Raw genomic sequence first — 12,617 nt, 5'->3', positions numbered from 1 at the left:
GGCTTAACTGCTGCTGATAGCTTCATGCAAAAGACAGATTCTTCAATCCCAACCTTGGTAGATAAGACTCACAAAGGGAAACAAATTATTGCAAGAAATCTGAAGCCTTTTTGCTTATACTGCTAACAGTAAATTTGAGTATAAAGTGGAAAATTTTATAGTAGTTTCTTTTAATTTGGTTTTTAGTTCTGACCTTGGATAGTGAAAAATCAGTTTTAAAATAAAACTTTCATTGCTTTATTTTTATACCTTTTAAAGTCTTTTAAAATCTGAAGTGACTGGTTTTTTGTGTGTCAGTTTTCAGTGGAACTCTTAAAATCAGAACTCTTAGGTTTTCAATTTTTCAAGAAGATGTGACCTTTTATTTATTGTTTATATTTTATTTATCCCTAGAGATATTTAAAAGATGCATAGACATGGCACTTAGAGACATGGCACTTAGGGACATGGTTTAGCATGGACCTGACAGTGTTACATTTCTGATTGGACTCGATGGTCTTAAAGATCTTTTTTAACTTAAATTATTCTGAAACTCAAGACATTTTATTAAAACTGTTATTGTATACAAATAGTTGTAGTTGTAAAAAACTGATATTTGAGACCAAGCACTAGCGAGTTCCATGAGCACTTGCAAGGTTCACCCAGATTAAATAATGCCAAATACAGGAAATTTACTTTTAAAAGTATGAAGTGGAGCATATCAGTTTTGAGTACAATTGAAATTCAATTGTTGCTGATAGTTTTACAAAAAGAATCTGCCTTGTAGAATTTATATTGGTATTTTAAAAAAATTGTTGATATAAGTTAGTATTTTCAATGTCTTGTCGTCTGTTTTGCTTAATTTTTACTTTCTTTTGGTCTCTTGTATAAAGGTGAAGAAATTAGCTTATTGCTAGAAAAGTATATTTTGTAGGCTTAATAATTGTTTTGCGGTGTTGTAATTTTAAGAGCTGGTGATCTAATAGCAAAAATATCAACTTGAGCTAGCAGATACGTGAGAAGAAAATACCCATTTCCAGCTGAAGGGAAAAAAGGCAGAAATCCAATCTCGATAGTGTCGTTGTTCTGTTGTCTGAATATTAGAAACAACTGTTAGCCCTACTCAAACACTGAAAAATTTGGATCACTACTTTTTCGTCCCACCTCTTTGTAATAAAGTCAAGGAACAATCTTTTTTCCGTCTCCATCCTCTGTCTTCTCACAAAATTAATGGCCAGTTGAGAATTTATATTTGTCCCCACTGTCTAAAATGAGAAAAAAAATAGTAATTTAATGTTGCTTTTCTTTCCTTTCACATGGAATCACAGACATCCGCTAATGACCTGGGATCCTAGCCAAGAGCTAACAGCAGTGGGAGAAAATGCAGGATATTTATAACTTCATTATAATCCATTATTTATTCCTTACTCTCTTCATTGTAAGAGAGATATCATTCAGTATAAAAAAATCACCCAACTAACAAATCTCACAGTATTTATTTTGCTCATTTTAAGACATTATCAGTAAAACTGCTCTGCTTTTTTTTTTTTTTTTTTAGATATTCAGGCACAGATAATGATGGTATCACAATAATTAAAGTGACAAATTACATTATTTTTCTGGCATGAAATTATATCTGGACCAGAGGAACAGGATGTCTAAAACATCTTCTGGCCCTGGTGGAGTAAAACAGTGTGGCTATAGAGAGCATTGTGTTGCTTCTTCCAACTGTGACATTAACCTTTTCTAGACTTTTAGAAAAGCTGAAGTTTTTAGTTTCCCCTGTGGTTCCATTATTGAGTGATCTGGCCTAGAATTCACTCAGGAAAATTTTTCCTACATGGTGTATTGCTGGCCCTAGTGTAAGTCACTGTGTTATTGTTCTGCTGGTGAAGATGCACTGCATAGAAAAGAAATCTGCACCTCTGACATTCAACCCAGCGGACACCCATGTGTATAGAGCAGCACTCAGACCTGCAGTCACAGGTTTCTAGGACAGAGAAACAAACCACTTAGTTACTCATCTGCTCATTAAGTGGTTTGTAGGCACAGTGTGGCAGGTTGTGTGTAGCTAGCTATTTACTTGTCATTTTCTCTTTCCTCTCACTAAGGATGCTTACTGCAGTTTTTATCTAAAGAGCTAGATAATATTATGATACTACAGAGTCGTCTGTCTTTGCCTTTGGGAAAAGAGTAATTCACTCCTTTGCAGAAGGTTGGCATAATCAAAAAAACCTCTGTGTTTTTTGGGCATATCTGATCTTTAAATATGTTGGTTTCTTATAGCATTTGATAAGTTTGACATGTACCTGCCCACCCACATCCTTTATTGCAACTGTGTCATGACAGGCTTATCATATCAAGGGAAGAAGTGCTCAAAATCAGACAAGGAGTGTTCTTTAGCTGGGAAGTTTTGTCAGAATGTGTTCCTTAAGTCTTGATTGGGAATCCCAGAATTATACAACTACTCTGAATTTTCTTTTGACGTACATGAGAAGTTATATATATCCAAGTAACTGTGTCTGTAGGAACTATTTTACATAAATTGAATGGAGCTCTTGGAAAAATAGTACACCTGTGATGATTCTGTTTCACAGAATGTCTTTACAGAATGAGGATTCAAGTCTGAAGCTGGACTTCTGCCAGGTGATCCGCCTGTATAGATCAGAAAAAGAAACAGTTCCCTAAGACAAACAGTCCTTTTCCTGTAGAACTAGACTATAGTTCCCATAGTCACTTTTTAATAGTGACAGTTTGTAACAATTAGCTTTTGAGGAAAGATGGAGAATGTTTTCACTGCATCTCCCTAACAAATATTGCTGTTCTCCTGGAGAGAATTACTAAGCCTAACATCTAATTCACAATTTACTAAAGGGAAGTGATTTTATGCATTCCTTAATGGATAGGATTTGCCTCTGTTGATTTAATGGGCAGATGAAATACCAGAATAAAGCTTACATAGAACATAACATGTTATGTGTGAATCCTAAAGCAGTCATTAATAAAGTAAGAGCTTGACAAGTGTTTTTCAGTGTAGAAAGCTTTATGACAAGTAAGGCTGAACTGAGCTAAATCAGGTATTGATAGAGTATCAAATGTTATGGGGTTTAGATTGTATGGCTGTTACATACAAATTGCTGTTCTATAAGTGAGTGATAACAAAAGAGGAATCCCGGTTGGGTGGGAAAAGAGAGATCAGAGAGAAATGTGATTTTGTACAGGGAGATGACAATACCAGCAATAGAATACCGCCAATTCAGTAAAAAGAGAAGGAGAAAAAAAGAAAACAGAGGGTGGAGTTGTGCCATTGGTGATGAAGCACTTCAGAAGTTTTAAAAGTTCAGGTTCTATCAGAACATTTATAAATTAGATTGATGTGGTAAGCACAGATTGTTTCTTTCTTTTTCAAAAGGAGACAGGTTTTTTTACAAGGAAATAAGATGTATTTTCATGATTTTATAATTCAGTGATAAAATGACAGGAATATAAAGCTACCACTCACCCTGTTCAGTGTTGCTTATTTTCTTCCTCTCTCCTCCTAGAGGAACAGTATATATTTCTCAAACATTATCTGGAACTTTTTCTAATAGTTTTGTTTTACAATTCCACTTAAATACCTTCATCAAGATTGAACTTTCATGCTGTTAAATTTAGTGTCTGTATGTACATCACCACACAGAGCAGACAGTTTTTCCACAGGAAAAAAAATCACAGCTGATAAGATGAACAAAGCAATCATTGTGTCCTCTCACAGGGAAAATTAAAGCACAAAGGATTTAAGGACATGCAGGAAGTCTGTTGGCAGAGCCAAGAACAGAACTGTCTCTTAGGTTCTGGTGCAAATGCCTCTGCCATGGGCCAAGCTTCTTGAGCTGGAGAGAAACTGTTGCTTTCACTGCCCTGCTTCCGGTTTGACTGGGAAAAAGAAACTGAAAAGGCAGGATAGAGAGAGGGAAGAGAAATAACCCTGGTTGTGAAGCTGTGGTCTCTTAACAAGAGAGAAGAAATGTTCCCAAACTAACCAACCGATGCCTTCCTCCCCCCTCCTCTGTATCCCATTCAAGCCAAAAAGTAATGTTGCTTAAGTAATCCTAATGTCACAGTAGACGGTTCTGTGCAACTGATCAGCATAATGTACTTCCCTTTACTTCTGTTTTTTCTGGCCATGTACAGAAAGCCCTTCAACACACATTTGTTTAATATTCTTTAAAAGAAAACACATGCAGAAAAACCCTTGCATTATTGAAACTACTTCCTAGATTCGTTTTCACATATTCCTTCCTTGCATCCTCTTTCTGCTTTTTTATTTAAATTCATCTTGGGGAGTTTATGAAAGTTCGGAGACCAAGGCTTTCATTATTTTGGCAGAAATTGTTTAGTTCTGCATAACTCTATTTCATGAAATATTTTTTCACCTTAAATCTAAGTCTTGGATGCTACATCTGAGATGTAGCAGCAATTTAATTTAAAAAAATTTAGTCATACTCCAAACAGTAGCAGCTTGAGGGGGGCAAGATTCTGGAAGGAAAACACACTAAATAATGAGGTAGAGCATATCTGTAGTTCATAGCAAACACATACTGCAGGACTGAGGCTTTTAGATTTTATGCAGTTGCTTAAACTGTCCTGACCTATTGGTTGAGAGTGATTTTGTTTGTATAATAAATAATATCCCCTTTTTCATACTAAGATCGTTTTGTAGCTGGATCTGCTGCAATTGTCTCGACACTCTGAAGCTTTTTATCTACTGATGAGGAAGTTTTCTGTTTTCTTGTGTGCATGGCAAATCTTAATTGAAATTCAGCCATTGAGTTTTTTCAGCGTTTATAAAGTCATTTGTTGGTTCTATGGTGGAAAGTAGCTGTTGACTGTGGTAACTGTATGTCTTATTTGAGTTTAGACTTTTCCTCTTTCATTAAATTGTGGTATTTTAAAGGCTGTTTTTAAAATGTTCTCCACAAGAAGATAATTTTCTTTTGTTTTTTTTTCTTCCCAGTTACATGTCTGTGGGAATTTATCTTAGTATTCTAACTTTAACCTAATGTTTTATAGTAAAACTGGTTTTGTTTTCATGAGTTGTTTGTCAATATTGATGCTTGTGGACGATGCCTATAACAAGTAGCAATTTTAGTTATTCGAAAACCTTTTTTTTAATTCCTGCCTTTTTGCCTTGACCAAATAAACTCCCTTGAAATTTTGAAGATTAGTTTATTTTCCTAATTTTAATATTAAATATTGACCATTTTGCACACTGGCAAATAAGAAAACAGTTGCTGTACAAATAAGATTTGATAAATTACTATTAGCTTGTTGCTCCTGAAAGGTTTCTCTCCTCTACTCCTGCTTTCTCCTCCCTTCTCCTCCACTTCAGTCAAAGTTGGTCTCTGCCTCTGCCTTGTTCTTTAAAAAAAATGCAAATATTATTTACCAGAAATTATTTAGGGAAAAAAACCCCAAATGCCATAAAACCCTTATTTATCAATATTTTTCCCTTAAATTTGCAAATGTGACATTACATCCTGTACCTGGAAGTTTATTGGATTTTTTTTTTCATGTTACTCTGAGACTTCATTTGAGTGACTTGGGAAAACTTTCAGTATCCTGACTTATTAAACCTCAAAGTACAACAGACAATTTACTGTCATATAAAATAACTGCTTTTTGTTTCCTTTTGTAATTCAGGTTCTGATTGGATTAAGAAAGGGAAGTTTTATGCTTGGTAAAGTCATATTGCCAAACCTTCATTTCTGATAGAATGCCTCCATTATCTTCAAAAGTAAAGCATTTTTTGCTGTAAGAGGGACGCTATCACAGAATAAAGGCAGCCCATTCCACTTACAGTGTAAAACACATATTTACTGTTAATTATCCTAGTTGTATATCTATTAAATGCACAGTAATTCAAAGCAAGGTCAAAGATACCCATATTAACTGAGCCTCATGTTACAATAGTCTATAGCATTAGTTTAAATCACATGCATTAAAGAAGAGTTTGATTATCTCCAACCTGTTGGAGGAACAAAAGAAAAACTGCCAGGCAACACACTTGTGTCTTGTCTTTGTGTGTGTCACATAGAAAGGACCTAGATTACAAGTGTTATTCACAGGCCATTGGTTTGATAGTAACTAAGAGATCGAGAAACATAAAAAAAAAGTCTGCATAGTATACACTATTTCTGGTATCTTCTAATGGAGTTTGAAATAGAGTTTGAAATGTTCAAGTGACCTGTTGTTAGACTTGACATAAATGATTATTGTCTAATATAAAACAGTCTCACCCCCAAATATGTTCATATTACAGCAACTTGGGCAGCATTTTGGTATGCCTAAGCTGCATGATTAGGACATTTTAACTACATTTTAGACCAAATCTTTCCCTTTCTCTCGCCTGTACTGCAATGGGGACTGAGTTGTATGATCAGGATTTGTTAGATTTGAACTGGAATCTGGCCACGTTCACAGAATCACAGAATATGCCGAGTTGGAAGCAATCCACAAGGAATGCCGGCGAAGTACCTTGAATGATAACAGTTGTCTTAATGCCCTCTCATAACTTCTTCAGAAAGGCATGGTTTTTTTCCACTATTAGGACTGTTGACACGTAATAACTTGTAGAATGTTTCGCAGATCACCATGGGGTGTGGACCACGTACAGCTGGGCAAGTGCAGGGAAAAGACTTTGCAAAGCGAGTTAGGGCCTTGTTGAAAGAAACACTCTTGCATGGAACAAACTGAACAGTGCCAATCACGCAGAGCAGCTGTGCAGGGAAGACATAATCTTCCCAGCCAAATGGCATGTTCTCTGCAGGAAGCCATATCCAACTCATGTTCTTTGGAAAGCCTCATCTTACTGAAGTTTCATTTAAAAAGTGAGACTTGGAAGAGTCCCAGAAGAGTTTGGGTTTTTTTTCCTCCCCTCCTCGTGATCAACAAAACCCATGATTCAATCTATTATATCATGAAATATGCTAGTACATATGTCCTGAATGACTAATTGTAGTATTTTTTCTATAATCTGCAGCTGTTATTGCTGATGGGTATTTGGATTAATGCCTCTGATATTAGCACAGAAAAAGCTTTGGTTTCAATTACTCTCCTTCGTTTTTAAACAAGTAATAAATTAATTGCTATGCTTTACTTTTCCATTTTTTTCTGCAGTACACTAAAACAAAGAGGCTTTTCTGACTAAATTGAGACTATATTCAATTAAATTAATTGTAATTTATCCTCAAAAAAGGAGAGAGTAATTTACCAGAAAGAACAAACACAAAACGGTACAAATCAGCTTTTAATAGAAGTTCAGTAAGTAATTTTTGAAATCCTCATACTTCATCATCCTAGGGTTGCATCACTGTTTTCACAGTTATCCAGCTTTGCTTGTATTATATGTGTTTTCTCAAGGCCTAATTCAAAAAGGTCTGATTTAAACCATATTTGTATTAAAGTGTCTGAGCAGCCATGTGTATTTAATAGAGAGTAAACGTAAGTTTGCTTTGTTTTACTGAGACTTTGGAGTTAGAGGCTCTTCCTTCAGGGAGTCCAATGTATGTGGAGAGAGTACCCAATAATTTCCACAACTGGCTTTAATTGCTTTAGTTTTTATAAGATTGCAAGGAACTTTGTGAATATTAGTAAGAACATCTCACAATTTTCTAGTAATGGATAGTATTATTCCTGCTTTATCTGCAGGAAAATCAAACTGTGACAATGTTAAATGAGTTGCACAATGTCATACAAAAGTTTCAACAACAGAGCTAGAAGGAAAATGCTGTTGTTATAAATAACCAACTTCAATGTCCAGATGACACTGTTAGCATTGCTATCCCAAAGGCTTACCACCTTGGGAAGATTTCATTTTATTATGCTTAACTCTGTTATTAACTCTCAAAGATCCATGGTGGACCTTCAGAAAGGAGGACAGCCCTTAATGAGGAAACTATCAGAGAATCAAGATACTTCTCTAGGTTGCATTTATCCCTGTTGTAAGAGTTTCTACCATATGAACTATAGGTTTTGAAGTTGATATGGAGTACTCAAGCTGTTTTAGGCCACTTCTGTGTACAATGAGCCATGCAAAATTCCTGAATTCATTCAGTGTTGATACTCTGAAGTGGACACAGTATTGCCTTGCTCCCATTACTTCAAGATAATGCATCCTGTAATTTCTTAGTCCTTTGTCCTGCTTGACTCCAGTCCCATTCAGTTTGCCCCCAAATCCTACCCTCTGGACTACAGATCTACAAACATCTGTCTTTCGCACTTTTGTCACTGTTCTTCATCCTCCATATCAACAACCCAATGTTTTCCTGCACTTCAGGTTCCAAACCACTGTGCTTGACATACCAGTATTGTAAGAAAGATCTAACAAGTGAATGCAGGGCACTTAACATTGAGTCTGATAAATTCGAAAGACAAATAAATACTGTGAAGATCCCTGTTCCTATGGAATTATTAAAGGGGCAAGATCTGCAAGTAATGGAGAGTGTTTATAATGAGACATATTATTCATGGACTGTTTTTTTTCTTTTGGTCTTTTCAGGTGTTCCAGGACCTTGGCACTTCTGTGTTGTCAGGTGCATTTAGAGGATACAACATCTGCCTTTTTGCGTATGGACAGACAGGTTCAGGAAAAACTTACACAATGATGGGAACACCTGTGAGTTACACCATTCATTTTAAACTTAGCTTTGAGGGCAAGATATCTAGCAGGAACATCTCTTTATTTTTAAACTGTTATTGTAGTGCTTGTTGAGCAGAATGCTTATACATGTTTCATTTGGTATTTAAGTGGATAAAATGAGAGCCTTTGCATTTAGGTAAACCGTATAGTACAGGTAAAATACTAGAAAATACAGTATAGTTTAAATATTTGTTATAAGATAATCTTCATCTTACTATGCATGAATCTTACCATCAAGTTAGAGGACAAAGAAAAGCTTTACACCTGAATGTATAGCCCTGAGTTTCAGAAACTGTAGCCCAAAGTAATACAAAGTATTAATTCTCATGGAATATTTTGGCAGTCTGAACTGTGCTGAAATTAAATTACTTTCACAAATAAAACTGAATAAAATTCTCAGTAATATTTTTGTAACAGGCTTAATTATTTACTCGAGATCTTTATTTCTTGCAGAAGTTATTCTTTGGCTTGTGGAAACTAATACTCACTTCACTTCTAGTTTTGAAATGTATTTGAATAGAATTTACAGAAGCTGTTACATTTTAAGATTATCTACCATTGTCTGCATTTTAATGTCAGTAGTCAGATTAATAGAGTCAGTTGATGACTTCCTGTGTTCTGCTGTAACACAATGCAATTTGATTTTTATCCAGGAATATTCTTAGCTGTCAGTGAAACATGCCCCTAAAAAAGAAAAAAAATTTGATAGTTTGTGTAAGTTTACCAGGATTTCCTACATCCATGGGATTCAATTTTCAAGGGGAAATAAGGGCAAAATGAGTTCAAACCCTAAAGATAAGAAAAAGTCTGTTCTACTGTGGTTTGTGCTTTTGACAAGAATTTTAAAATTTTATTTTCTCAACAGACATCAACAATAGGATTTTGTTAAATGATTACCCGTTTCTCCATTAATTTTATGCAAAATCAAATATTACACCATGAAAACCCGAAGAACTGTTAAAATTGGAGTTAATAAGTGATAAACTAGGATATTTGTGTTAGACTATTTTGAAAATATCTTAGCAATTCAAAATGACCACCTCTTGAAATTATCATTATTTCCAAGGAAATTTCTGAATATAGTCTTTCTAAGAGATTTCTTGCTTAGATAATGATTTCTTTCTCCACTGAAATATTGCTTTGATCTGATCTTTAATAACATGTGTCCGCTGTGAAACAGTGTTCAGAACTAAGAAGAAACAAGTGTTTGGTATAAACTGAACTTTTGTACATGGTGGTCTACTTGATGAACCTGGACTTTCACTCATCAACACCATTTCAGGTGTGCCTTCTAAAAGCCTTTTGTGGTATTCAACAGGTAGATTCCACCTAAGCCTTGGAGTCTTTCGCAGAGTGTGCTGGCACTGCAATCACTGAAGTGTGAGCAATCGTGTCATAAGAACAGTTCATCAAACAAATTGACACCATTTCTTCAATGCTGTGTAGACTGTTTGGGCAAAATTTAAAATTTATGTCAGCAGCCCCAAATCCTGTTCTCTCTGAGAGACAAAATTTATAAGTCTAGCTGTTTGAAGACTGCTCTGTGATGCCACAGCATGAAGAAATAAAAGTAGAATAAGGAAAAAACCCAAAATATTCATGATCAAGCAAATTAGTTTCAGTGTTGGCCTGGCTTCATCTAGACTGCAACACATCTGACATAGATGTGTCCAGTATCTTTACATTAAACAGCTCTTGGATTTAACCCATGCCTCTAAACTTCTCATTGATGCTGTGTAAGTTGCTCTAAAATTACTTTTGCTATAGATAGCTATACTGTTTTGAGCTACACTTCAGAGCTGTTTGTGCTGTAATCCACCATAAAGTCATTACTGCACTATGATTCTGTCCTTTTCTTATAACTTGGCTTTTATTTTAGTAATAAGTTTTGCATGAGTGGTAGCAAGTATGTTGTTTAATTTTTTTTTTTCTGTTTATTATTTGAAGGCGTCCATTGGGCTGACACCTCGTATATGTGAGGTATTTTTTTTTTCCTTCACCTGCATTTGTTTAAGCAGTTACATTTTCTTAATGTATTTAAAATTTACATAAACTCCTGGTTTATGCAGGGCCTCTTTTCAAGGAAGGAGGATTACTCAGACCAGACAGCATCTTGCAGGGTAAAGGTCAGGTAAGTTTGTCACTGGTTTGGACAGTGATATGAAAGCTTTCAACAACATATTCCTGTGATCAAACTAAGTAAAAACTAGTTTATTTTGTTTCTGTTTTCTTAGATGATAGTAATTTTGGAGCAAGGGGAAGAACACAGAGGAAGGATGAGAAAGTGCTGGTTTTAGGTTTCCATCCCAGTATAGTTTTTGGATGCTGTATGTTCGCTTTTGTATAGACAGCTGAAATAGGAGTGTAGTGAAAAATTACTTCCTGTTTGTTTAACTCCTAAATTTGAGCCATAATCCTACATTCCGTTCTTATTTATCATTTCCATGGACTTAATGAGCCATATGTTTGGAAATCTGGGGCTTTGAACACGCTAGTGTAAAACATGTATGTAAGATTCAGTTAGTTACATTGTCTAAATATACAATTTATCCTTTTGTTTTCATTTTGAGTGCATTTAGTTTTTTTTTTCCTATTCAGTTTTCTTGAAATCTATAATGAGCGTGTCCGAGATCTGTTAAAACAGTCAGACCGAAAGAAACCTTATACACTTCGAGTTCGAGAACACCCAGAAACAGGACCATATGTACAAGGTGAGAGTGGGCTTCACAATTAGCATCATCAAAATTGCAAGTAAATGTATATCAGGTCTTTATATATCTTTGCATATATTCCTGGCATGTTTCTAATTTCTTCTACTCTTCAAGAGTTAATTTCCTCGAGTGTTTTTTCATGTTAATATGATCATGTATAATACACTGAAAGTTTTGCCTCTGTTATCCTACTGGCTGTATGTCCTGCACCCTTTTGGTTGCTTTTCCAGGTATAGGTCATATGCAAACCATGGTATTTTGCTTTCTTTTCTTCTGAAAAAATGTTAACTTTATCAAGAAATTCACCAACATCAGCTCTAAATGCATTCTCCAGACCAGTCTAAGGTCCTCCATAACTGTTTTGGTCTCTGGCAGCAGAATGTACATTTAAAAAAAGAAAATGTAGATAAATTCAACTGTTGGATGTTGCAGGGCAGGCCATGATTAAATTCTGTATTATCCAAGCAAGAACCCCAAAAGCTTCATTTTTCTTCATTAAACTGATAAAGCTCAGGATGGGTAATGTAGGTGCATTATATGATTAAAACCATCATGGCTTTTTATTTCATAGAATCATTGAATTATAGAGTCATAGAACATCCTGAATTGGAAGGGACCCACGAGGGTCTTCAAAGTCCAACTCCCAGCCCTGCACAGGACAGCCACAAAAATCTCACCATATGCCTAATAGCATTTCCAAATACTTCTTGAATTCTGTCAGGCTTGATGCAGTGACCACTTCCCAGGAGAGCTTGTTCTTGTGCCTGACCACCCTGTGGGTGAAGCACCCTTTCTGAATATCCAACCTAAACCTCCCCGAACACAACTTCATGGCATTTTGTCCTGGATCCTGTCACTGGTCACCAGAGAGAACAGATCAGTGCCTGTCCCTCTGCTTCCCCACCATGAGGAAGTTGTACACTGCCATGAGGTGTCCCCTCAATCTCCTCTTCTGCAGGCTGAACAGATCAAGTGACCTCAGCCACTCCTTTTATGGCTTCCCCTCAAGGCCCTTTCATCACTCTCACAACCCTCCTTTGGACGCTCTCTAGCAGTTTTGTATCTTTCTTACTTTGTGGTGCCCAAAACTGCACACAGGACTCAAGGTGAGACCGTCTCAGTGCAGAGCAGAGCAGGACAATCCCCTCCCTCGACCAGCTGACGATGCTTTTCCTGATGCCCTCCAGGACAGGGTTGACCCTCCTGGCTGCCAGGGCACTGCTGACTCATATTCAACTTGCCATTGA

At 36.0% G+C, this 12,617-nt stretch overlaps 1 protein-coding gene across 1 annotated transcript in view; it reads left to right on the top strand.

Moving 5' to 3' along the window:
- Window positions 1–12,617, top strand: part of STARD9 (StAR related lipid transfer domain containing 9) — a 100,212-nt gene that overhangs the window by 30,838 nt on the left and 56,757 nt on the right. The window contains exons 4-7 of the mRNA XM_027641796.1: window positions 8,519–8,635; window positions 10,607–10,639; window positions 10,729–10,790; window positions 11,258–11,370. Of these exons, the coding sequence (XP_027497597.1) occupies window positions 8,519–8,635; window positions 10,607–10,639; window positions 10,729–10,790; window positions 11,258–11,370 (325 nt within the window). The remainder of the gene's footprint in view (window positions 1–8,518; window positions 8,636–10,606; window positions 10,640–10,728; window positions 10,791–11,257; window positions 11,371–12,617) is intronic.

This window comes from Corapipo altera, unplaced genomic scaffold (genome assembly GCF_003945725.1).
Source record: "Corapipo altera isolate COAL_440 unplaced genomic scaffold, ASM394572v1 23b, whole genome shotgun sequence".
NCBI lineage: Eukaryota > Metazoa > Chordata > Aves > Passeriformes > Pipridae > Corapipo > Corapipo altera.
This window is presented reverse-complemented; position numbering and strand designations above follow the sequence as displayed.